Genomic DNA, 27,359 nt, shown 5'->3' on the forward strand with positions numbered 1-27,359 from the left:
GGATGCTGCCTATACCAGAGCTAACAAACAGGAAGGTCAGGGTGGGCATGAGCTCACCTTCTACTCACACTCATTTGGCATTACTCACTGTGCCAGGCCCTATTGAGGAAATAGATAAATATGTGACAGGTAAGGCTTGGAGGCTACGGAGATGCATAGTCTAGCCTAAAGGTTCAAACAGTACCGCTTCCTAGGAGAGTTCACTTTGCAGCTAAGCTCTGAAAGGTTTTCCAGGAGAAGGGAACAGCATACCTAAAGGCCCAAAGGTGGGAGGAAAAAAAGGTGACCCTTTTGAGAAACGGAAAGAAATTAGTGTGAGCAGAACCATGGTGTCCACAGTAAGAAGTAGGACAAGACAAGGCTGGCCAGGTAGGCGGCGGTCGATGCACAGACCTTGCGGGCCTTGCTGAGGAACCCAGGTCCTTTCCAGCCTCAGCTCCATTCTGTGCTGCCCTGGAACTTGGGGTATCTCGTCTGACTCTGAGTCTCAGTTCCAGCATCGGTGAAATGGGGGTGATATTCCAGCTACCTCCACCATGCACAAGGATCAAACTGCTTCGTGCTGGGCTGGTGCCTGGCTTATTAGGGATTATAGTGGTTATAGCCGTGGCCAAGACATTTCCTTCTGCAAAGAACTTTACTAGTCACAAGCCTCAATTCCCTGGCTTAAGATTGAGGGGGGTCAACAACATGGCCTGTGAGCCCTCCCAGCTCTGAAATGCCAAGACTGTGTTATCTCTGGCTCACAACGCAGCCTTGACTCCTAATGCCTACAGACTGAAGGCCTGGGCAGCCCCCACCGTTCTTTATCACCCAAATCCCATTACCCCCTCCATCTTCCTCCAACTCCAGCCACTCCACGGACCCTGGTGGGCCTTCGCTCTGCCTTTGTTTTGGTTATTGTTCCACCCTTCCTTCTCTTGCCATACTTCACTGCAGACTTCTGGTGCTCCCTCCTCCAGGAAGCCCTCTCCTCCTCTGAGCCCCAACCTGGTTCTCCTCCTCAGTCTTTACAACCTGAGCCTTGTAGTGGAATCTTTTGTGCCCAGACCAGGGACTTCTGAGCCTGGGCCACACTTCTCCACACACTCTCAGATCACTGGCCCCCAAACTTTGAGGATGTTCCAGGTCTAAGTTTGGAACAGCTCATGATAAAAATGAGAGGGACTGCCAAACCCATGAACAGAATAAGAGAGGGCAGGCCGTCCCCCGGCCGACCCAGGCTGAGTTGTGGTAGACTTTCCCTGGATTCCTTCCCTCAGCCCCACTCCAAAATTAGATCTGAGAACTAGGACAGAGGAGCCTGGGGCTGGTGACTCTCAGCTGCTGCTGGCAGGGCTTAAAGCTGGTGGTGCAGCTGGTAACAGGCTGTGCCTGGCCAGGCCTCCCAGCCGCCCCATCTCAGGCCCTCTTTCCACACAGCCTCCCGCCCAGCCCCCGATGCAGCTGCCTTCCTCATGACACAAGGCTGTGTTGTCCTGGTGGCCGCTGACCACTATGCCTGGGGCAGGGCCAGGCCTGCTGGGAAGGAGGAGCTTTAGAGCCTGTAGGTAGAGCCTCCCCAAGGCTCCCAGGTTTCAGCTCGGTCCCCGGTCCCCCTGCACTCGCAGCCCACAGCTGCTCCCCAGGGTCCCTGGCAGGCCAGGAAGGCATGCTGAGACCTACTGGGCACAAGTCTCTGTGCTTCAGGCTGTACACACTCCCCTCATTCACTTGTTAAAGCAACCTGGGAGGCCTGGTATTCTTCCCCTCTGTAGGTGTGAGGAAATGTAGCCACAAATAGAGTGAGGTGCTCACACAAAGGACGCATGGCTTCTGATGATAAATTGGATTTCAAGACCGGGTCTGTCTGACTCCAAAACCCATGCTCCACCCTCCCAGGCTCGTTCCCCACTTCTGCTCCCCGCCTTCAGCCCAGCCCTATCCCTGGGATTCTGCCTGTGCTTGAGCCACGAGGACGGAATGCAGGGAGTGTGGGTGGAAGGGAAAGAAGAGAGAAGGATACAAGCTTGAGGAGCAAGGAACGGGTTTCTGGTGGCGGGATTGGGAAGTGTCTCCGCTGCTGTCTCTCTGGTTCATGCAAGCCCAGTAGGCAGCCCCAGAACACAGCAGCAGAGCCTACCCAGTCTCCTCCCCCCACGCAGACACCCCCATTAGCTCCCATGATTCAGCAAGGGGCAGTGAGGCCTCCCCCCTGTTCTCTCCCAGGCTCAAGCCCCAGCAGGGGGCAGGGCATGCTCAGACCTATGTCCTGCCCAGCAGTCTTTGCTTCCTGACAGGGATTACTTTGGCCAGATGTTTCTAGTGGAGTAGACAGCACAGCGCTGGACTACAGGAGCCAAAAGTTTCTATTTTAAGCTTACTAGCAACAGACTGGACAACTACTTTTACCTTTTCCTATCTAAAGAAACTTTCCCTATTTAAGGTACCAAGTATCCCAAGGTTGAATAATAATAATAGTAGCGGACACTTGATATAAAGCTCTTCTGCGTGCCAGACACTATTCAAATGACTTTATGCATAATCCTGTGAGTTAGGTATTTTTATTCTTTCCATTTTACGGATCAGATAAATGAGGCACAAGGAAGTTAAGTAATTTTTCCAAGGATTCAAAAGGATCCTTTTAAATGGTTGATGAGAAAGTGATTTGTAAAACTATAGAGATAATTTGTAAATGCTTTATGAATACAGAGGTGGTTTTCCTAAATAGAGCTATTTACAAATGAGGGGTGGGTGCTTTTCAAAGGCAGAAGTGTTTGGCAGAGCAGGAGTATTTTTATGTTCACAGTGTGAGAAATGGTTCTTCTTTGAACCCATTTTTCGTAATCCAGAGCTGAGGAGTGATTCACAGTGGGTAGCCCACCAAGACAAGACCAAATTGCTATTTAAAACTGCATTCCTACTTAAATGGCTCACATGGAAGAGAGAAACTCTCATAGTCTAGCTCATGTAACCTGTCACCCTGTAAGAACTGGCTTCGCAGCACCCAGGAGGGCCAGACTGTGGGCAGGGCTTGGGAAAGAGCAGGGACCCTCAGAGAAACCTTGATCTAGAAGAGCTCTGGAGGGTGCTTTGCCTGGCATCCCCCACTCACTACACCCCCACACACAGATACATACATCCTCCCTTTTCACCTGAATTGGGGCTGGGCTAGTGAACATACTTCCTCCCTGCCCACCCCACGTCCCAGGAAATGCAGCCCTCAGGACAGAGGAGATCATGGAGTAAGGGCAATGCACCCCTCTTCCCCCTACAGAAAGGGGCCTTCCAGGAAGAGTGTAGGAATGCCCAGTCTCAGCTAGACGCCAAACTGCTTTTTCCTCTACCTGGGGCAAATGCCTTGTTGCTGACGCCTGGGTGACCTTGATGAGGCATGTGTGCCCACTCAGGCTGGTATTGAGAAGAAAGTATGACAAGGAGGTTATCAGAGAGGCTAAGGGGCATTCAGCCCTGGGACAGGATTGAGCAATGGATGATACAGATGTTAAACTCAAGAAAGCACAAGAGTTGGGCTGAGGTTGGTGTAGCTCTGAGGGTGGGAACTGGGGTTAATTTGGGGAAATTAGGATTGGATTCGGGTTTAGATTTAAGTTTAGGATTGACCTAGGAAGTAGGGCTGGGTTGGCTCAAAGGACTGAGGTTAGGTTTTGCTTCAGAGCTTCCCTAGAAACTGCTGCTTCCCTAGAAACTGGTGGAGCTGAGCTCATCTCCAAAAGGACGGGATCCCTAATAGTTGCCCATGGTCTCTGGTCTGGGTGGAAATAGGGGGCAAGCATTGGCTTTGGAAAGGAGCAGAGTCAGTGTCCCCCGTACTAGGGAGCTTGCTGCTCAAAAGGTGCACAGCTCAGCAACAGCCTCACCAAGGAGCTCCGTGGAAATGTAAAATCTTGGGACCCACTCCAGAGCTACCAAATCAGAATCTACATTTTAACCTGAACTCCCAAGTGTCTCATTTTTTACTTAATGTTTGAGAAGCCCTGGGAAAGCTTCACTGTCAGGAAGGCTGAAGGCTGGGGGCTGGGAGAGGCCAAAGGGCCCCCTGCCTGACACCCCCTCCCAGTGCTGGAACCACAGCGACACCTACTGGCAGTGGGCACCTAGGCCACCCCCTCCAGGACATCTGAACCCTAAGGTCCCAAGTTGCCTTGTCGCGGTCCCGAAGCTGGGGTTCCTGAGTTCTGGGGAGCTGGCTTCCCCAGCTAGGCTGAAACAGGTATAAGATGGGCCAGAGCCTCAGGGTGGGGCAGGGCTGCATGCAGGTTGGGACTCTGGGGCCTCAGTGTGAAGAAGGACAAGCAAGCAGGTGTCCACCCAGGAACGCAGAGCTCAGGGCACATCCCCAGCGCTGGTGTTCTCACTACACTCAGCAGCACAGGGCACAGGCTTGTTTGCTTGCTCTCTTCATCTCGGACCCCGGCCGGAGAGGACAGGATGCAGCTTCTCATCCCACCAGCATTCAGATGATGCCCCGTGAGGAGGTGGGATTTCAACCTACGTCTAAAATCTCTTCCCGGGAGCAGACTAGGAACTACAACAACTGAAAAGCAGCTCAGGGGAGGGAAGCAGCTAGGATATTTCTGGCCCAGGGTGGTGGTTGCTGGAGACTATGACAGAATTCTAAGTCAAAAAGGGAGACTGAGGCCAAAGCACAGAGAAGTAGGAGGATGGGGAAGGAAACCCAACCCACTTCCAAGGCAGGGCTCAGCTGACTCACCCCAGGGGACCTGGCTAGTCCAGGGGGCCCCCCCGAGGCTCCTGGCTGCTGGCCCAGGACCACCAGGGACAAGAGAGGGGCCTCTTCTGGGAAGAGCACCCTGCCCATCTTTCCCAGCTCCCAGTACTGCCAGACCCCTCTAACCTGCTCCCGACTGTGAGAAGGGGTCTGCCTGAGAACTAAATGATTGTGATTGCCCACCATTAGTGCTGATTAGTTAAAACATCAGAGTCTAAACAGTCGATTGGTTCTAATAATTAATACCATGGCTCAACTGTGATTGAGAACGAGTGAACAAGAGAGGTAAGGAGGTGGAGAAAGGAGAGAGAAAGGGGGACAGAAGAGCCCTAGCTCTATATAGCTACCACTTCTTGACCCACGTGCCAGGGGCCGTGCCAGGATGCAACTAGCTCCTGATTCTGTGCACTCACAAGACATTGGAACAAATTACATCACTGAGTTATCTCCATCACCCTGCTAGTCTCCATTTCATAGATAAGAAAAAGGAAGCACGGAAAGGAAAAGCTGGTAAATAGTGACAGTTTCATGAATGAATGGATAAGTGAATGAATGAAGTACCCAAAACTGAAGTTCAAATCCAGGTTAGCCCAACTCCAGAAACTCTGGGAGTGGGAAGGGAACATACAGAGGGGAGAATTTGCAGACAAAGGAAAGAGATACACTCTTCTCTCTCACAGCATCTCCTTGTACTCACCCTCCCAGTCCCACGCATACCCTCTCCATCATGTACCACCCTCGGCCTCACACCCAGAAAACGCCATCACCCCCTGCTCCCTCCCTCACTGTGTGTGCCCTTCTCTCACACTCTTCACATGCACCCCGTTTGTCACATTCTCCTTTCCCTGATCCCCGTCTACACAGCCCCTCTCGCATGCGCACACCTATTTCCGTGAACATCTCTGGACGGCTCCCTGACCCCTGCCATCCTCCCTCTCCTGCTCACAGGTACGGAGGACGCTGACTCTCACTCATAGCCACACCTCTCTTTCCCTCAGCTGCTCTTCTCATTTTTACCTCAAGCGCGCCTTTCTGTCTCTCGCACACTGACACATACCTCTTTCTCTCACACTCACACCTTCTTTTCAGGGCCCTTGTCTGGCCTCTTCAGTGCTGTGCCTGTTGGTGCATAGTGAGTGCTCAGAGTGTTTGGGAAAGGAAATAAACATACTTGTGCTTTTCCAGCTCCTTCACACACACACACACACACACACACCCCGCTCTCCCCTTCCACCCTGCCTCCCACCCCACCCCCATACACTGAGGCAGGGCTGGTGTAAACTCTAGGGCCGCATCTCATGCACTCCTACTTTCCTGCCCCCTCCAGGAGTCAGGCCCCAGAGACCTCCAGCTCAGTTCTCTCTGGCTAGGCTCGCTGATCTCTGAGCTGTCCCCAGATCTGGAAGGGTCATGGGGACCTCCCTGCCTGGCAGTGGGCGGGGGCTGGGCTCTAGCCCAGACTCCTTACTTACCCTAGAGCAGGCTCACCACTCCCCACCCCTCCCCAGGTCACGCGCAGCAGCAGAGCAGCCAGCGAGCAGGATGGCTGTGTGTGCATTGCTATTAATCACCCCTCCTGGTCCGCTAACGAGGCTAATGCGGTAAGTGACAATAGCCCATCTTGGATCCTGATTTAGGGGCTCAGGACGGAAGCTGGGCTCCTGGGAGTGAAGACGTGAATTCTCCACGACACTAAACCTTCAAATAAATCTCCTCCAGTCAGAGAAGCCCAGGGCACTAAATCCCATGCGCCGGTAATTGAAACCCTTAGAGCTTTCTTGGGTAGGGAAATTGCTGAGAAAGAGAGAGAGAGAGAGAAAGCAGCCCAGGGGTTCCGGGTGGGGTGATGGGTTAGCTAGCACAGAGGCCCACAGAGGGTTCTATGATGGGGGAGGCTGCTGGGGACCCTCCATGAGACATGGGTATCTGTCTGTCCTGGTGGGTATGTCTGTTTGTCAGTGATTCTAGGCATGGGATTTTAAAGTCTGGTTGTGTTCCCGTGATCACTACCCACCCTGTTCCCGCCAGATCAGTGAACACTTGGTATTTTTCTGGGACAGCAGTTACGGAGCTTCTACCTTGAGAACCTCTACCTTTCGAAACCCTTGAGGCCTCTGTCTCTCACTGACCATAAAGCTAGGCTTCATTTAAGCAAAAGAATTTCGAACATTACCTCAATTGCCTTACTCCCCCTGTTCTCACCTCTCTCACCCCCACACCTCCCACACCCACCCACTCCCACCTGTCACTCTCTTTCCGGACATTCTCCTGCAGTCCCTTCACATCCTCCTCCCATTAACTTGGCCACTGAACCATTCAAACCATTTAACAGTCACCACTCCTTGCCAGACTCTGTGTGGGGTCCTGAGCATACCAGGATGAATCAGAGACCCTCCTTGCCCTCAAGGAGCTCAAAGTCGACCAGTGGAGACTGGTGGGTAAATAAATAATGGCAGTATTATATGATGTGGGCAATAATAGAGATACAGACATGTAAGAAATGGCATGAAAAGGAGTAGTTAATATCAGGGAAGGCTTCAAAGAAGAAGTATTGTCTGAGTGTGGTCTTAAAAATGAAATAGAGTTACAAGTTGCCATGGGGAGATGGATGTGGTGGCATTACTAGCAGTGAGAATAACACTTGGAGCACCAGGTCTTGCCCAGCCTTGGCACACAGCGTTGCTGGAGGGCATGAGGCTAGAGGTGGGCTTGTGTGATAAGGAGTGTGGAATTTATGCCGTGGGCTTTGGGCAGTGATGAGGGGTCTTAAGTTGCTGGATGAGAGGATCCCATTTGTGTTTTAGGAAGATCCTTCTAACCGTAGAGATAGCAATGGATTAGAGGAAAGAGAGATGCATTAGGAGACTTAATAGTAAAGACCGGAGATGTTGCCAGAACTAGGGCAATGGAGAAAAGAAGGCGGTTTTGAGGGGACTCAGGGGCCACAACAGCCATGATGTTGATTCCCGGATGGAGGAGCCTGAGCAGAGTAAGAGTCCAGATTGCCACTTAGAGAAATCTGGGCGGTGGAGCCACTGACAGAAAAAGCAGAAGAAGGGCAGGTCTAGAGGGAGGAAAGTCCTGTTTCAGCCACACTGAGCTTAAAGAACTCAAGTAGAAAATTGGGTACACAGTGATGCATATGTAAGGGTTGGAGGTATGAAGTGAGGAAACGAACCTGGAATAGAGACCACATACCCATAGGGAGGAGTGGATGGTGACAAGGATAATAGCTAAATTCAGAGGGAGGGGAGTCAGGTGGTTAAGAACATGGGCTCTGGTATTGCATTGCTAGAGTTGAAAGTCCCATACCACTACTAACGGTAACAGTGGGCAAGTCACAGAACTCCTCTATGCCTCTGTTTCCTCATTCATGAAATGGAGATAAAATAGCAAAATGCTTGGCATTTTATCAATGTTATCACTTCCCTTCCTCCTCATCTATTCAACTCCTACTTATCCATCACATCTCAGCTTGTGTCTTATCCTCAGCAAAGTCTTTCTGGATTCCTCTGAGCAGGGCAAATCTCCACTTGCAGGTTCCCATAGCAGTTCCCTTTCTTTGGTACAACTGAAATTTGCAATGTTTGTTTAATCATCTTATTTCATCTGTTTCCTCACTACTTTGTAAGCCTCAGGAGGACATAGATTTCACTGTATCCTCAGACCTTGGTGTAGTGCTTAGCTCAGGGAGGACCTTCAATAAATATTTATTGAATTAACAAATAAATGAATATAGCTGGAGTACTGTTATATTTGACAAATGATGATCACCAAGGATCTGAGAGCAGTCTGAGTAGAGTGGTGGGATGAAAATCAACTGCAGTGAGTTAAGGAGTGCTTAGGAGATAAAGGAGTGTGAACAGCAAGCAAGACTTTTTAGAGCATCTTAGGTGACAAGGGAAGGAGAAGGAAGGGGCATATTATCTGCCAGCTGCCATATGGAAGAGACATGAGTTGTCAGTAATGTTGTAAAGGGATAGACTCAGACCGGGTATATGCGGATGGGGGGGTCGCATGAGGAAGGACAGCGGAGTCGCAGGAGAGAGGGGGGACCTCAACAGCTTTCCCAGGAAACATAGGCAGGAATAGGATTCTAAATCCAGGAGAAGCGATTAAGCTAAAACAGGAGGATGAAACACTTCTCCCACTCAAACTGGAAGACGAAGAAAGGCAGGAGTTGAGGGAGGTCATGCCGAAGGACTTCCAGTGTCTGAGTAAAGTAGGAAGCAAGGCCACCTAGTGAGAGAGGGCAGGACAGAAACACGGAGGAGGCCTCAAGGTAGTAAAATATTATTGGACCGTCTCTGCGGGAAAGAGGAGACAGAGCTGGCCAAGGGTATGTTAAAGGATTGCTTAGACATTGGAAATTGTGAATTTTTATTGGCACATATCTGCGTGGTTTTGTGATTTTCCCCAGCTGCATTTAACCGCCTGTGCATCTGAGACAAAAAGGAGACCAGCTGCATTGTGCAGAAGGCAAAGGAAGTACAGAGGTTGAGTGCAGTGGCAAGAGGAAGTGATGCACCCTGGGGTTCAGTGGTGCCTTGGGAGACGGGAGAGGGGAGAGGGGGAGCAAGCATGGTGGGTATGGGCCCGAGGCCCTGAGAGGCCTGCAGGACGCAGGGTGCTCTCACAGAGCGACTCCGGGGGTTAACAAGGCCCTCCAGGAGCAACTGGAGTACAGGAAAAAAATAACGAGCTGAGGAGGTCAGGGCAGTAATGGGGCAGACAGGCGATGGCCCAAGTCCTCCGCCCATGTGGAGAAGGCAACTAATGGGGATGAGGGGTGCAGGGCGGCTCGTGGCCTCAGAGCCCTTGGGGCAGAGCGGCAGTGAGCACCAAGGAAGACACTGACCACAGCTCCCGGCCTGAGGAAAAGGGCTTGGGAGAATAAACAGCCTGCACGAGAAAGGAGTACAGGTGGTGGTGGGGTCCAGGGATGGGCAGGTTTCTGGGAAAGTGAGGAGAGGAAGTAAAGTGGGTATCTAGGCACCAGGATAGAGAGCTCATTGGCATGGAACTCAGCCCCAGAGGACATGATGGGAAGATGGTACAGAGACATCAGCCAAGCCCCGCAGCCTCCCTCAGTTAGCATCCCCCGGGCCTGGTCATCTCCAGCCCACCTCCTGCACCGTCCACTCCCACCGCCATGCTCCCGCACCCTTGTTCCCTGTCCCGTCCACACACCCATCCCTCCTCTTCCCCACTTCCTCCCCAGCCCCTCCCCCCGCCCCGCCCCATCCCAGCCGGCCTGAGTGAGCAGGAACCCCTGCACCTTCATTTCTCAGGTCACTGCTTGGCTAATGGGCTATTAATTTGCTCAATCGTCCCCTGTGAGGCAAACTCAATTTCTGCCAGCCAGTCGTCCCTCCCTGTCGACAGTGTGATTGATTGGAGGAACAGCTGTCACCGCCCGACTGCCTGCTCCCTGCCTCCTTTCCCGCGAGTCCACGCCACCCCTCCTCCTCCGGCTGCTGCCCCGCGCCCACAGAGGCAGCGCACCCCTGCCACCTGCCCAAGGATCTGTCGCCAGCAATGAAAAATGACAGAAATATTTAAGGACAAATAAGGTTTCCCAACGCAATTGAAAATGATTACAGGCAGCTACAGATGGGGCCAATCTGATGCGCAGCAGCAAATCAAATCGAATTTCCTTATCGGCGTATTATTTTAGGCGTTATCTGGCACGTTGATGCAGTTATCAATTCAATTTCAGCCGCTGGTCCGCTGTTTACTGTCTCGCCTTTGCTGGGAAAAGGTAAACATGCTCAGCCCAGCAAATTAATTTCTGGCTGAAGCCAGAGGCTTGCAGAGGACTGCCATACAGCCCATGGCCCCCCACCTTGGCCCTGGGCTACAGTGGGCAGGCTGGTTGGGTTTGGGGCGGCCAGAGGTTGCTCAGGGAGCAGAAGCCCTGCTAGCTGCCTGCCCCAGCCTGTCCCCAGCCCCAAGCACGATTCAGGGCTCCTAGGAGGCTGAGGTGACCGCTGTTGGCTCTGTGGCTGCTGCCAGGGAGAGGTGAAGGTCTCCCATTAATTCCCAGCTAAAAATGACAAATTCATCTTGGACGACAATTAAATGAAGTCAGTAATTGATGCTAATTGATCTCCAGATGCGAGGGCTCCCCTCAGCCTTAGCAGCACGTGGCTGTCTTGCGTGCTTTCCCCACCCCAGCCCTTCTCCTTTTCTCTGCTCCTCTCTTGGTCCTTGTTGCACCCCTAGGGCTCTGGGACTCTTGACCCCACAGTTCCATGGGAGACAGTGGGCCTGGCCAGGGCTGCCAGCAGTGCTGAGCAGCTGGCCCAGTGCCCATTCAGCCCCGCAGGCACTTGTAATCAGTGCCCCAACTTCCACCCATCAGCCTAGAAAGCAGGTAACACTGCCCTCCTCAGCGATTCAGGATTTATTGCCCACAGCTGCAGAGGTTCCCACTTCATTTTTATAAGCCCATAGTCAGAGCCAGCAGGGGGTAAAACATACTTGGATTTACTTTACTTTAAACAGTATAGTCCTAGCATTTTGGCTCCCTGGCAAGGAAGGCACTGGGGGAGGGTGAAGTGCATGGGCATGCTGGCGAGCATATCCAGGTACACTCAGTCTGCACTTGCAAATACACAAGGTGCCCAGGTGTGTTTATCTAGATGTGAAAAAATATCCACATTTGTGTGAACATCTGTGTGTGCTGACACCTGCATGCACATGTGTGTGTCCAGACATTTGAGAGGATCTGTGTGCATGTCCATATGTGAATATTTTTCTGAATTGGGCCCTTTTCTGCAGTTTGTAAAGCCTAACTCCAGGGACCTCTGGGAGGCCCCATCTACCCCACATACTGCTGGCCAGGCCCAGCACAGGGCACTGTCTGCAAGCTATCAGCAGGGATGGGGGAACTGAATCGTAGCTCCAGAAGAGGAGAGAGGCTGCAGTTGGGTTTGGGAGAGCCGAGGGCAGGGGTATAAAATAGCTGTGACTCCTGAAGCCCCACCAGCCTCTGGGCAGGTTAGCTGATGCACTCACTTAGAGCAAAGGCTTGTGAGGCCAAGGATTTAGGTACCCCACCCAAAACTCCGTGAGCTTGCTCATGCCGTGGCCCAGAAACCCTGGCTCCAGCTGTGAGCCTGTACCTGCCCACTGACCTCCACCTACCTGGCTTGCAGGTGTTTCCACTGGCCACCCAGGAGCCATGTCTGGCTCAATCCAGATGCTAGAGACAGTAAATAGCATCCATCACAGTAGGGATCAGGACACCGGTCAGGCTGTTGTTTCACAAGGACCTGGAGCTGGCAGGAGGCCATGTGGTGTGGGCAGTGCCAACACAAGCTTCTGAAGGCAGAGTGGAGGAAGATGGGAAGGTGGCAAGGGCACACGGGCATGACCATGTCACCCCTGTGTACTGTATCTGGGTGTACATGTCACATGTAAGGACCCTGGTGCTATGTGAGGGGTCTGCACAGGTGTTATAGAAGGAAGAGGAACAAGGGAAGAAAAGCACATGGAGTATGATAGATGACCAGACCAGAGGCAAGGAGCCCCAGAAAAGCCCCACGTCATCTCTCAGCTAACATCTGCATCTTTGAGGATTTGTTTGGCAAGGTCAGTGATCACATATTCATTCATTCACTTAAGGAACATTTATTGATTTCTAATATTACTATTACTATTTTCTTATTTTAGGCTACACCCTCTGCTAGATGCTGGAGCTATAGCAGTGAACAAGTTAATCCTTGCCCTCAAGAAAGGGGGTGACAGACACATAATAACACTGCAGTTATAACACTGTGTGACCAAAGGTAGCACACCAGGCTATGAGAACACAGAGGAGTTACCTAGTATAATTTGGGAAGTCAGGGAAGGCCACCCGGAAGAAAGAAGTCTGAGTCCTAAAGGATGAGTAAGAGCCAGTTTGTGCAAATGGCCACCGCCACATCCTTTTTGGTTGTTTGGTAAGCCTAAAGCAGAGACAAATGAGCCTTTTTGGTTCTAAGTGACTCTGGAACTGCTAAAAATGTCACCTGTGCCCCTTAAGCACTGGCCATTACTGTGGGATCCAGACAGGAGAGTGCACAGCTGTTTGCAGGGCATCCCTGGGCACTGGCAGCTCAGTATGGGCCAGAGCTAAATACACATCTCTCTGCTACCCGCCCCTCCCCCACCTCCTCGACCAGGGATGCCTATTAATCCTGACAAATGATGACTTACGAACATGTAATGCAAACTGATTCATCATACATTCAAATCCGCCGCCCCGCCCCAGCGGGAGGCCCCAGCCAGACAAGTGTATTACACGGATAATGTATTTGACGTATTAATAAAACCAGCCGCATTGCTCTGGCGCTGGGACTGGGGAATGCCAATATACGATGACAGATCACATATTGATGAAATCCAGATGTTTGGAATCATAGTCTTGGGGCCTTGTTCCTATTGACTGAAGGTAAAAAATGCCATCTGTCAGCATGCTAACTCTTCCTGTCCCACATCTAGCAGCGGTGCCAATCATGGTTTTCCAGAGAAAGATAAGGAAAAAGGGGGTGTGTGAGGGGAGTGTGGGTGAGTAACTAGGTGGTCGGAATGGGTGATGGATGGATGAAGTGGGGGGTAGGTGGTTGTGCTGTGGGCACAGTGGGAGGGTGGGACACTGCTCATGTCTTACATTCCTGACCTCTCAGAAGCATGTGACCCTCTCAGTGACACCTGCCTCTTTGAAACCCTTCCCTCCTTGGCTTCAATGACATCACACCTGTTTTTATCCTCCTCTTGACTCTTCCATCTTAGTCTTTGATGACTTAAACTTCCTCCACCTGTTGGAATTACTCAGGGTTCTGTTCCAGCCTCTTCTTACAAACTCCAGGTGTGTATATATATATATATATATATGTATATGTATATATATTTTTTCTTATATACATACAGGTGGTCTCCCTAGGTGATCTTGCCTACTCCTAACTTTATTAATTTATTTATTCATTCAATAAATATTTACTGAGTATATGCCAGACATTGTTCTAGGCACAATGGATGCAGCGGTGAACTTTGGCTCTTACCTATGTCAGTGTCTCCAGTCCTATAACTCTACTCTGGCTCACATGGGGCACCTACTCACCATTTTCATGTGGATGTCTTAACAGTTCCTCAAACTAAGTACATCCAGAACTGAACTCATTTTCTCCCCTATCAAACTTGCTGTGGCTCCTCCTGCTCCGTGGGGGAATAAATGGTCTACTGCCGAGTAGGTGCTCAAGTCAGAAACCTTGGAGTCATCCTTGACTCTTCAGTTCTTTAACTCCCACGTCCAATCTGCCTGCTTCCATTCATCTCCACCAACATCACACTAGAGCAGTCATGTCTCACCTGAGCCAGTGAGATCACCTCCTAAACAGCCTTCCTGCATATGCTTTCGTCCCCTTAGACCATTCTCTACTTTGCAGTTAGAATGATCTTTCTAAAATGCAAGTCTTATATGTCATTCACCTGCCTAAAACTCTTGGATGACTTCTCCCTGTATGTTAAAAAAAATAACCAAAATCATTAACATAGATCAAAAGCCTCTCTAGCATCACATCTCAACACTCTGCCCTTCACTTTCCCTGCTCAGCCCCATGTACTCTTCATTCTTCACTTAGGTTTTCTCCTCTCTGTCCCTTCAAACATGCTATTTCCTATCTTGAACACTACTTCACAATCATGGCCCAACTGGTTTCTGCTCATCCTTCAAACCTTTGCTTATATGTCACTTCTGTCACCTCCAGACCTGATGATACACTTCCGCAGATCCATGTACTTCCCTTTTTCTAAAACCACTGTTGGAATGTTTGTTTAATCTCTGTCCTCCGGGAGTTCCTAAGCTCCCTGAGGGCAGAGAGTGTGTCTGTCCTGTCCATTTTTGCATGGCATTCATACTATAGCAGACCATCTGCATCCAGTTACCACTTGTTGAATATTACTGAGTTGTTACCTAGCCAAGTGGATAAGTAGGTAGGTAGCTGGGTATTGTGCCACAGTTAAGAGAACTAGCTTTGGAGTCAGACAAATCTGGATCTAAATTCTTGCTACGAACCTTCTAGCTCTGTCACTTCATTGTACGGAGTCCTATTTTCTTTTTCCTTTTCCTATTACAATCATTGTGATTGTAATAATATCTTCCTCACAGAACTGTAATAAGGATTAAAGGAGACAACATATGTGTAGCATTAAACCCAGAGCCTAATATATATATAATAACTCTCAATGAACAGTTGTGATTATTGATGACAACAGAAAGTGGCTGGGCAGATGGATAGATGGGTATATTGACATATAAACCAGTAAAGAGATAGAGGAATATGGATGGATAGGAAGAAGGGCCTCCACGGAGGCCAAAAAGGTCAGGACTAGGATACCTGCCTAGTGATACACAATCTTGATCATAACAAGGAAGAAAGCCAGATCCAGGGCATGGCCGGGCTGGTGTCAGGAGTGGGTAGCTACAGGGGCAAACCACAAACTATCTAGTGCCCTCCTAAAGCTGATGACTCAACACTTTGTACACATCCCTGATTTAACTGAATCTTCCCAGAAGTCCTGGGAGTTAGATGTTATCATCCCAGTTTCACACAAGGAAAAACTAAAGCTCAGAAGTGTTAAGTGATTTGCCCAAGGCTGCACAGCTAGTGAGAGGCAACTCTGCTGAATTCTGCTTGAAGGCTCCGTGTCTAAGGAATGAAAGCCCTTCTACTGGGGGTTCAGGCAGAAGAGTGGGAAACACAGACGTGTACACACACACACACACACACACACACATTTGTACTCTTTTTGTTAGGTAGGTAGTAGATACAATAAAATGCACAATCTTAGTGTACAGCTCAGTGTGCATGATAAAGAGCTCAATAAGCATGAACTTTAATGTATAAACATTCACACACATACATGCTCTTAAAAGTCCCCGCCTCCACTGCCATCTGTCACTAGATGTACCCTCACCCTCATTTTAGTCCTCCCCATCCTTAAGTCGGACACCGGACAGTCAAACGCTGCCTTTGGTGGGCTTTTGCTGGGAACAAGCCCCTCATGGTGCAGCGTCCAGTTTCACAACCCTTCCTGTGGAAGGTGGCAGAGAAGGAGCAGCTGGGTGGGCCCTTGAGTTGTCTGCTCCCAATGGTCAGCAGTTCCCAACAGAGGGGGGCAGCAGAGGGCTGATCTGGGACCCCAGGTGCCTGAGGCCTTGTTTCAAGGCCTGAGAAGGGGATTGGTCAGAGCCTGGCCCCGACTGGCAAGGAAAAGACTACTTGGCTTGACTGCTGCTCTCTCTTCAGCAGGCCTATCCCTCCACAGGCCTGCAGACCGTCACTGCTGCTGGTGCTTCACTGCTCTCTGGTGAGGAGGCATTGGCAGCTCAGAAAGGGATAGGGACCCTCTGGAGGTCACACAACTAGGGAGCCTCCAGGCGGGGCCTGACTCTCAGCCCTGACTCTGCAGTCACTTCTCGCTCCTTGAGCCCGAGGTGCCCTGCAGAACGCTGAGGATAGGGTCAGGGCCCCTCTGCTCCCTGCTCTCCTCCTGCTTCAGGAGACACCTGCAGCAGGCGGACAAGTGGAGGTGGCAGGCGCTGCAGCAACTGGGCGGCGGAGGGAGGTGCGGTAATGAATGTGGACGGGAGGCGGAATGAGCGATCCATCTTTGCATGGGAGGGGAGGGGGCTGCGGGCGTTCCCCCCATACACTCACACACTCAATCAGGCGCTGTCAGACCTCCGGCCGCCTGGCATTTTGGTGAAGAATCTCTCAGCTAAAAATTGTTGTCAGTCCCATTTCCTCGTTATCAGTGCAAGGGCTGAGGCAGCGCCCAGGGATTAACAGGAGCGACGAGTGCCCGCACCCGCCATCCGCCGCCGATAACACTGGGCCTCCCGCCTCACCTCCCCCATTCATCATCTTTAGCACTGACAGCCCGTCCCAGTCCCTGTCCCCATCCCCTCATGCTTCCCACGTCTCCTCACTATGCTGCCCAGCCTGGCTCCTGATGCCCCTGGGGAGCTAGGCCTCCTGAAGAGGGGCAAGGTTCGCCCTAGACGCACCTGTGGCAAGGGGCTCAGCCAGCTCTGGGGTGGGGACCCAGGGGCAGAAGTGAGGGATGCTCAAGGAGAGGATGCTTCCTGACACCTGCCCTTGGTGGGCTCGATCTGCCTACCTGTGAAGCTGGCAGGAGCTCTGGTGAAAGGATTCCTACGTCAGATGGGCAGCTGGAAGAACAGCTTCCAGAGGCCTCTCCAGCCGGAGATGGACTCCCAGATTCTGGGAACCAGGGAAGGGATGAGCCAGAAGATGCCTCCTCCCTGGCCTGGGAAAAGCAGGGGGTTGAGGACTTCATTCCCACCCCCACAAGACCACAGCCCCCTCCTCTTGGCCATTCCCAGTGGTTTTATGGCCCATTTTATGGCTACTGTAATGGCCCAGGTCAAAAGCTTCAGGGAGCTGTATTCTGGGAATTATGCAAACGAGGAGCAGGCCCAGGGCCAGAGTATGGATTTTGTCATTAAACCTGGGCAGGCCATGTCGTTAGTGCAGTAAAACCCACGTCATGACCACAGGTCTCAATATAAAATTATAGGGAACACAGCAGGGGAGGGGTCGCAGGGGCCCGTGACCATGCTGACATCTGCCCCTCTGACCCCTGCGAAAATGGGGGTGGGATGGAGGGCACAGGCTGTGGGGTGCCTCTGCGGATCCCTGTCAATGATATTCCTGAAGCCAGGGAGAGGGCCCATTGTCCTGGTAGAGAAACTGAGGCCAAGCTCGGAAATGTAGAGCTCTGTGGTAGCAAAGCAGACAAACTGAGAACAGGTATATGAGAATGCTGATGCCTGGCCCCAGGTTGGGAGGGAGGAATTTGCCTCTAGGAAACCCTAAGAGATAGATTGGTGTCCCGACTAAAAGGGAATGAAACCCTCATATTTCCACCTTGGCTCTGACCCTGTGCCCTCATCTTCTTTCTCCAATCTCCTCCCCTACCATTTCTCCCTTACGCCCCAGACCCTGCCTCAGTGATCTGTTTCAACAGCCTTGTCAACTCTCCCTTATTCATCCCTCATGCCTCCCCTCAGCCGTTGCCTTCCCTAGATCCTACCAATCCTCCTCTGGCCCCTTCTTGTCCCCTAACCCCCCAGTACCTGTTCATGCCTCCCTTGACCTTAACCAGCCCTGACCCTGGCCAGGGCTACCCTGACTAGAACCACTGACTTCCTTTCCACTTGTTTGTGTTCTCCTTGAGGACAAGAATGTGTTTTATTTATCTCTCAACTCCAGTTTCTCCTAAAATAATGCCTGAAGTAGAATAATGGTTTAATCAATGATTGCTAGATGAATAAATAAATGAAGCAATGAGATCAAGAGCCAAGTATCTGGGTCCCTGTCCAGTTCAGAACCTCAATTTCCCCATCAGTCAAATAAAGATAATAGCCTGGAGAATTTCTAGGGTCTTATTTCTGAGATTCTCTGACTGAATGAGGTTAGAGGCAGAGCTGAGACTAGAATCCCAACTCCCGGGCCAGGTCCACTTCTGGACTTCTCTTCTCTTAACGCAGAGCTGCCTTCCTGCTGTCCTCTGAGCATCTGAGGCATAGCCACCATAGCCACATGACCAGTAGGGCCCCTTCCCCTCCTCAAAGACCTAATCACACAGACTAGAACCATACCTACCCCACCATGGCACACACAAAGCCTCCACAGCACACATCCCAGCTCTGAGAAGGTCATCTGGCTTCTAAGACAATCTCCATCTCCTTCCCGTCCTCTTTTCCTCTCCCAAATCATCCCTAATCATCCAGGTCTGTTTTTAATTGTCGATAGGTATAAAGATACATAAAAAATGGCCCCTGCCCACAGGAAAACTCACAACTCATTCATTCATTCATTTGCTCCCATTCTCTGCCTAGAACACTTTTAAGGCACAGCTTAAATTTCACTTCTTTGGTTAAGTCTTCTCTTTCCCCACTCCTCAAAACGCACACCCAGAATGAATACTCCCTCCTTTGAGCTCTCAGGTGACTCCATCTGAGCATCCAGGAGAGCTGTGATCATCCTGAGTCTTATGTCAAAGGGAGGTAGGTTCTCATGCTCAGCCTGAACTGGGAGCTCTTTAGGACATGGGATTGCTAAATTTAGCAAATAAAAATACAAGACATCCAGATAAATTTGAACTTTAGAAAAAACAATGAATAACTTTTAGCATAAGAATGTCCCATGCAATATTTGGGACATACTTATACTAAAGAAAATTATTCATTATTTGTCTGAAAGACAAATTTGCCTGGACAACTTGTATTTAATCTGGCACCCCTACTCAAGCACCATCTTGGTCATTACTGGCATGGCCTCTGTCTCTGAAAGCCAATTTTTACCCTCTCCAGGTACCAGGGGGAAGAAACAGGAAGAAAGAGTTCCGGGCTTAAGCTAAAAAAGTCCTTTCTATAATCAGAGTTTACATGGCTAGGCAAGGGTGTTTGTGTCGATAAATAGGACTCCTTGACCCCATGCCCATAAGCAGAAGCCAGAGGAGCACTGGATAGAAGACTGGTGAGGAAAGGAGTTCAGGCTTCCCCAGGGGGTGTGCATTAGGCAATCTCCAGGCTCCTCCACAGCATGGGGTGTTCTGGCCAGTATCCGTGACAGAGTTGGGACAGAGTTCAGGCTCCCTGCCAGCCCCCGAGCCAGCAGAGCCAGCCCTAGGTATTCCCATACAATTTGAAGGGTATCTTGAAGGGAAAGAACCCAGAACCTTTTAGACTCAGAAGAGGCTAACAAGGTTATCCAAGTGAGAGGTAATAAGACCTAAACAGGATGACTGTAGATTCTAGGAATACGGAGGAAGCAGAATGGACAGAACTTGGGTTTAAATGTGAGGGAGGGTAGCAAGACAAGGGAAGGGCCTAAGGTGAGGTGAAACTTCTGGCTTAGGTGATGGGTGGGTGCCAGTGTCACTGAGACAGGCACTGCTGAAGGGGGAGCAGGTTGAGAAGGGGTAAAGAAGCTGAAGAAGGTGTTTTTGGATTGTTAAGTATCATATTCTTGTGGGACATCCAGGTATTGCTATCCATGAGGTGCTTGGATGTGGCACCTGGAGAACATAGGAGGGATCTGGGGTAGCAATACAGATTCTGGAGTCTACTGGGCACAGATGGGTGTTAGGGCCATAGGAGGAAGAGGGTGGTGTAGCATGCAGAACAAGGAGAGGAGAGGCTGTGGAAAGGACCCCAGGGAAAATGAGGAACACTACCCTGGAAGTCAGCAGAGCCCCTCTCAGTCCTTCCCACCTGGCTGTGAGAGCCTTGCGGGCAGGGACTAGGTCTGATTATATTCTGTGTCCCCTCGGCTCTACAGTGGGCCTGGTTCCGAGTAGACATCAGACAAAGTTTGTTGAATGACTGCAGGAACAAACCCCCTTTCTCCCTCTTTTCTTCCTTCCCCAGCTTTGGGGAGTGTGAAAGCAGTGAGGAAAGGAGAGGCAGAGGGGGCACTGCATATTCTGGGCCACAGTATGATTAAACCAAGACCTTCTGCACTAGCCCGTGGGAAATGAAGTGATCACGGTTTGAATGCACAGAGCACTGCTTGTGTCTTGGTAGATTTCTGAGAGGGTGGCTGGCTAAGAAGGTTCTGCTCATGGCTTCTGGAGCTGCAAAGAGGAAGGATGCTTGTGGGCCCTGAGATCCCCACATTCATCCCTCCTCTAGGCCAAGAAGCCCTAGGAGGCAGCAGCAGGCTTGGGTTAGAGGACTGGGACATTGGGTTTCCCTCAACAGACCAGCTCAGCTTATATGTCTGTCTCTTCTTCTTCCCTCACCAGGTAAGAAAAAGGCAGCAGCATTGTTTGACAGCCAGGCCCCTATTTGCCCCATCTGCCAGGTCCTGCTGAGGCCCAGCGAGTTGCAGGAGCACATGGAGCAAGAGCTGGAGCAGCTGGCCCAGCTGCCCACCAGGTAAGCCACCAACCAGGGCAGGCTGCCTGCCAGAAGGTTCCACTATGAGTTCTAGCCACCAGGTCCCAGAAAAAGCTGTCTGGCCCATGCCCCAGCCTTCAGGTGAAGACGAGGCCCTGCTGCCATTCTCCTCCACTCTGCTTTCAGATTTCAGAGCTTCCAGCTGAATGGTGCTGCCTTTCTCTTCTTGCTCTACTTTTGGAGATGGGAGAAGCATGATCCCTCCCCCCACTTCAGGCCTCAGCCTCAAAAGGGCACAAGAGGATCTGGAATGGGGATGAGCCACTGCCACAGGCCCTGCACTGCCATGCTGAGCCTCACGGCAAGGTATCAGAAGCAGGGACTGGGCCTGGCAGCCCACCAGAAGTGCAGCCTGGTGCTGCCATCCAGGGAAGTAAGCTTTCCCTTTTGCATGGATCTCAGGGTCTGAAAGAGATGATCTTGAGAATGTGCTCAGGCTTGACCCACCCTGCACCACCCCACCTCCCTTATGCCCCACCTGCAGGACTGGGTGGAGCTGCTTCCATGGCCCTGTGGAGGGGCCAGGTTGTCAAAGGGAGTAGAGGAGGGGTGGAACAAATCACCCCAAATCTTAGTGGTTTAAAGCAACCATTGCATTATGCTTGTGGAATCTGTGGGGTCAGGAATTCAGACAGCAGAGCAGAGAGGGGACAGCTTGTATCTACTGCAGGGTGTCTAGGGCCCCAGCTGGGAAGACTCAACAGCTAGGAGCTGGAATCATCTGGAGGCTGGTGGCTGATGCTGGCTGCCAGCCAGAACCTCAGACCAAAGCACCTACACTTGCTTCTCCATGTAACCTGGACTTTCTCATAGCCTGGCAGCTTCAGGGCAATTGGGCTTCTTACATGGCAGCTTAGGGCTCTAAAGCAAATGCTCCAGCCAATGGGATGAAAGCTGGATCACTTTTTATAACCTAGCCTCAGAAATCACTTAATTTCACCTCCCTTGTACTCAAGACAGTATTAGCTGGCCAGATTCAAGAGGAGGGGACACACACTCCGCCTTTTGATGGGAGAGTGCCGTGGTCATATTGTAGAAGAGCCTGTGGGATGGAAGATATGGCTGCAGCCATCTTTGGGAAACACAGCCTGCCACAGGGGTTCAGCCTGCCCAGCTACTCCCAACCCCACCCACTGTTTAGTGCAAGTCAGCAGACTTGACTGACCCTCCTTCTTCTACTCTCTCACTGAATCCCATGTGCAGGGTGCAGGGGATCCAAAGGTGAATAAGAAATGGTCCAGCCCTCAGAAGCCCATTGTAGGAGAGTAAGGAGAGCTGGGCATAGACACACGGAGGGATGAAGACTGCCCTTTGGGAAGAGCTGAAGACGCCAACCCTGGCAGAGAGCCGAAAAGACCTCCTGAGGGGGCGGTGTGGCCTGAGAGGAAAATTTGAAGGAAGAAGTAGTGGTTATCTATTGCTATGTTACAAATTACCCCAAAACCCCATAGCTTGAAACAATACACATTTATTATCTCACAGTTTCTTTGGACCGTCAGATCAGGAACAGCTTAGTTGGGTGGTTGTGGGTAGTTGTGGCTTCTGGCTCAGAGTCTCTCCTGAGGCTGCAGTCAAGATCTGGCCAAGGCCATGGTCACCTGAGGGTCTGACTGGGCTGGAAGGACCTGCTCCCAAGCTGGCTCAGTCACGTGGCTGTCGGCAGGATGCCTCAGTTCGACACATGGATCTCCTTCCATGAAGTCACTTGGGTTCCCCTATGACATGGCCGTTGACTTCCAGTAGAGAAAGTGATCCAAGAGAGAGACTGAGGAGGAAGCCACCATGCCTTTTGCGGTCTAATCTCAGAAGTCATTCTCTCTTCTATTTATTCTATTGTTCAACATATTCTGTATTCAATGTATTCTATTCATGAGGAGCAGGTCATAAAGTCCAGCCCACGCTCAAGAGAGGACAATTAAACTCTGTTAGCTCTATCTCTTGAAAGGAAGATTACCAAAGATTTTGTGGGAATACTTAAAATTACCACAAAAGGCTGTACTACTACTACTAATACTAATAATCCTATTGAACACTCACCATGTGCCAAATGCATTTACATTGCATTAATTTATTTAAGCTTCACAACAACCCTCTGGGGTAGGTAATAATTATTGAGTCCATTTTGCAGATGAGGAAACTGAACTACAGAGGAGTTAAGTGACCTCTCTAAGGTTACCTGGCCTGTAAAGTGGTAAAGATAAGATTCAGACCCCAGCAATCTGACTCTGGTGCCCATTAACTAAATCCCCCCTTACCTCCCCCACACCCCACCCACACACATACCCAGGCCTAGCCTAGAAGGGGCAGAGAGTGAAATAAACATCCTCTGCAGCTGAACTCCATACCTTGGCTGTCCATACCAGGGTTTCTGGGTAATTTGTTTCCAAGCAGCACTTCCCCTCAGCAGAAACAGAGTAGAGGCAGAGATGTGGAGGGACCTGCAGTGACTTTTAAAAGCAGTGCACCCCTAAATATCTGGAAAATGGGGCCCAACCTCCTGTTCCACCTGCTCAGTAGGGGCCAACGCATGACCCTGCACCAATCCCTTCTTACCCCTTCATCCTCTCAGAGCACCTCCTACTTCTGCACCCTTACTCCCACGTCCATTTCCCCACCCTGAGTCCCCTTAGAGATTCCGCCCCTCACGGCGATGTCTTGAGACCCCCCACTCCGGTGCCCCTCACCTCCAGACCCAGCCCAGCACCTCCTAAACCCCGGCACGCCCACCCACCCCCCAACCCGGTGGCTGACAGCCGGACAGCGGGATCTGCACAGCAAGTGAAATTCCCGTCGGATCGATAAAGCCGAAGCGCTGGCGGCGACGGGTCGATGGTTTTATCTGTCTCGGCCCCGCCGCGCCCGGCGCGCTGACAGTCCGACCGGCCGGCAAAGGCGTTCAAGGGCAGCCGCGCCCGCCGCCCCCTCCCCCACCTCCCGCCCGCCCCTCCCTGCGGCCGCTGCGCCCACCGGACTGCAGGCTGGACCGGCCCGCCGCCGCCCTCGTGATTTATCTGGATTTTTAATTGGAAAAAATTTGCGAATTAATTGATTTCAGGAACTTGCCAATTAACATTGTAATTGGGTGCGTGATAAATTCCCAAGGAGCGTGTCAGCTCCCTCCGGGCTGGGGCTGAGTAGTGCGGGGAGGGCCCCCGCTTGGCCGCCCTTGCCCCGCCCCTGCTGCTCTCCCGGAGGCAGGAGGAGAGCAGCGGACTGTTGGGAAGAGCTGTGCGCTCGGCAGACACCTCCCTCCTGTCCCTGCCATCATCTCCCTGAGCTGAGAGGGGCCTTTCACTAGCCATTTGACAGATGGGGAAACTGAGTTCTGCAGGCGGGCAGAGCCTGTGTGTGCATCACTCAGACAGTTCTGGGCAGGACACAAAGGAGGGCATCCCATCCATGGCATGTGGCGCGCATTTCCTCTCCAGCTCTCCAGTCCTCCCTCTCCCTCCTGCTCCAAGCTCCCTTCTCCTCTCCATTCCCGTCTCTTCTTTCCTCTCCTCTTCTCTCCAGCGGTCCCCTTCCCGCTCTTACTCCGTCTTTGCCTCCTCTGCCCTGCCATGCCTCCCTCAGCCCAGCCATCTCCTGAGCCTGTGAATGCTGCTGCCAGGGTGCCTATCACTGCCAGCCTCCCACATGGTTGCTCCCTGAGAAGCTCTTCAAGGTGGGCTGGTGTTGTGCCCTCTGTCTCCTTCTGCCCAGCACCACAGAGCATCGCCACCCCAAAGGAGGACTGGCTGGTTTGGGACACAGGTGCAAACATACGTAGGTGGCATACAGGCACACACACACACACACACACATTCTGACACACACAGATGTGCTCACACAACCCCTCAAAGAAACCCTTCCTGCAGGTGCTCATTCCTGCAGGCACGTGGGCGCACAGACACCTCCAGGAAGAAGAGTCAGAACTCCCACTGGCACAGCGCTTTCACTTTTCAAAGCATCAAAGCACTTTCACATTCAAGATCAGAGGCGATGCCCACCCACCCTCCTTCACCCCATCCTCTATCTTTCCTCCTGCTCAGTCCTCCAGCAGATCCCAGGACTTGCCTAGATAGAGAAAGGAAGGCAGAGTTAGACTGAGGACAGGTGTGGAGGGCCTTCAAGGCTGGAGGGTTGCCCTAGACATAGTGGGACAATCAAAACTTGCTGAACCAGAAGAAGCTTGATCAGAGAGCTGAACTGTAGGAGAATGGCTCTGGGGGTTGGTGTGACACACAGATGGAGGTACAAGCAGGGAGGCGAGTGAGGAGGCTGAGCAGGGCCCAGGGGACAGATGCAGAGGCTGACCTAGGACAATAGCAGTGGAAGTGGGAACGGAGAAGAGGGAACAATGCGAGGCAGGTGGAGAAAGAAGCAAGAGAACATAGCTGATTACTACTCATGGGACACCTACTTGAAAGAGCTTTGACTTGGATGGGAAGGGCCTTGATACCAGGGAGCAAGCATCTGAGGAAAGGACAAGGAACAGGGGCCTGGGCATGCAAGGCCTAAGACGTCTCTGGGATGGCGATGGGGTGGAGACAGGATGGATGTGTACAGACAGGCAGCAACAGAGATGGAGGCTGAAGCTTGAAGGACAGGTGGGGCACGTTCCCCAGACGTCTCTGTGGCCTTCCGACAGGAATTTCCACCCAGAGGGATGAAAGAGCCTTGGACATGGAAAGAGACTGCCCAGAGCCAAAGTGGGGCTTGCCTTTGGCTGAAGCGTGAGTTCAGAGAGCTTTTCTAGGCTTCTGGAGCCACTTTGAGATCTAGGCTAGGAAGCCAGCTCTCTGGTCACTGCTTTAAAAGGGCTGGAAGGAGCAAGAGGAAGGCTGGGTGACTGTGGTGAAGAGGAGGGGTATGGAGACGTCAGTGCCCCCACCCCCACTTAAGCCTTATTTAAGGCCGGCCTCGGTGTTTGGTTGGGTAATGAACTAGATAAACAATTCCCCAAATAGATTAAAACGAAGTGTAACTTACAAAGGCGGCTGGTGATGATGGTTTATTCCCGGGCAGCGCACCATTTCTTTATTTCCAAGGATAATTCAGTGTAAATCACCTTAATTAAAAGTGTCAGCCCAGCCCATGAATATTGTACTTAGGAACGCGTTTCCTGGGTCCCAGTTATAATTTAAAACCCATGGATCACTAGGCAGCGAGTGACTGAGAAAGGAGGAAATAGTTGGGGGTGGGCTGTGGAAACAGGGAGGGACGGAAAGCAGAGCCCACAGGATGGGCGCTCGGCCTCACCACTCCTCTCCAAGGCAGGCCCTGAGCCAGCCTCCTGTCTCTTGGGGATGGAGCCCACTTAGAGGTGATCAGATTGTTGGAGGAAAACTAGGGTCAGGGGTGCTTGCTCAGAGAGACGGAAGGAGTCTGGGGTAGTACCAGGCCAACTCTAGGGAAAGGGAAGAGGATTGCCAGGGAAAGATCCAGAGGATGGGCAAAGGGAGTGGCTGGGCATTCTGACCCTAAGTGTCCCCAATCGTTTTCACCAGCAGAGGAAACTAAAACCCAGAGTCAGAGGACCGTCCCCAAAATGGAGAGAGAGAAAAAAATTCAGAGCTCTGCCCTCCACCCTAACCACTGAGTACCTTTAGGGAAACCGTGTGAACAACTGAAAAGCAGCACTTTTAGATTCAATCAGACATGAGCTCAAATCCCAAACCCTGCAGGGACTGTGTGAGCACAGAGGTGTCACTCAACCTCTGTTAGTCAACTTTGTGAAGTTTTTGTGAAGATTAAAGAGATAACACATATAAAGTGCCTGGCCGATGCCTGTCACATGTGGTGGTTGCACCATAATGGCTCATTCCTCCCTTTTCTGTTCCATCTTGACCTACCCCAGCAATATTCAGACCTCCATCCAAGGGTCTGATGAGAATTGTGTGATACAGTTCTCATGTCCATACCTGTAGGTGCAGGCACAGTGCCTAACATGATGGTGACATCAATACCTGTTGACTGAGTGAAGGAATGATAGAAGTAATGAACTCACAAACCAGCTGCTCAAGAGCAACTCAGTTTCCTCTCTGGATCCCCAGTGCTTAGATTGGGCCCTGGCACAGAGCAGGAATATGGGGACCATTTACGAACAAAATATAATTGAATGGAACCTGGTCTGGCTGTTCTTCCCAGGCTGTAATGCCCGCACTGTGTGATCAGACAAGCAGAAAGCTGTTTTTGTACTTTGACTTTAGCCTCACTCTGCTGCCCAGCTGGTGGCCCCAGCCCCGTGCTGTATGTGTCTGTTTGGGTGCCTGTCCATGTGTGTCTACATGAGCATCTGGGTGTGTGTTAGTGCACTTGGGTGGCTGTATCTATGCGTGTGTTTAAGTGGATGTTGGTGCATGACCAGCCTGTCACCCAGGTGTGGATGACTGCTGTGAATGTGTCTTTATGGACATATTTCTAGGGATAGGGCTCTGTGTGCCTGTGCATCTATGTGCCTGTCTGAACCTCTGGGTGTGACCACCTGTATCTGTGTGACCGTTGACAGAATGATAGAGAGACAATGGATATGTGAGTGTCTGCCTTTATACCAGGGTTTCTCAACCCTGGCGCTATGGACATTTGGGGCTAGATAATTCTTTGTTGTGAGGAGCTATCCATTACACTATAGGATGGTTAATATCCTTTACTCACTATCACTACAACTCC

The 27,359-nt window shown here is 51.3% G+C and overlaps 1 protein-coding gene across 4 annotated transcripts in view; it reads left to right on the top strand.

The window, feature by feature from the left end:
- Positions 1–27,359, top strand: part of RNF220 (ring finger protein 220) — a 212,774-nt gene that overhangs the window by 157,301 nt on the left and 28,114 nt on the right. For all 4 annotated transcript variants that reach the window (XM_036893142.2, XM_036893144.2, XM_036893143.2 and 1 more), the window contains exon 3: positions 20,555–20,687. In XM_036893142.2, coding sequence (XP_036749037.1) covers positions 20,555–20,687 — 133 coding nt within the window. The remainder of the gene's footprint in view (positions 1–20,554; positions 20,688–27,359) is intronic.

The sequence above is a fragment of the Manis pentadactyla genome, chromosome 4 (assembly GCF_030020395.1).
Source record: "Manis pentadactyla isolate mManPen7 chromosome 4, mManPen7.hap1, whole genome shotgun sequence".
Classification (NCBI taxonomy): Eukaryota; Metazoa; Chordata; class Mammalia; order Pholidota; family Manidae; genus Manis; species Manis pentadactyla.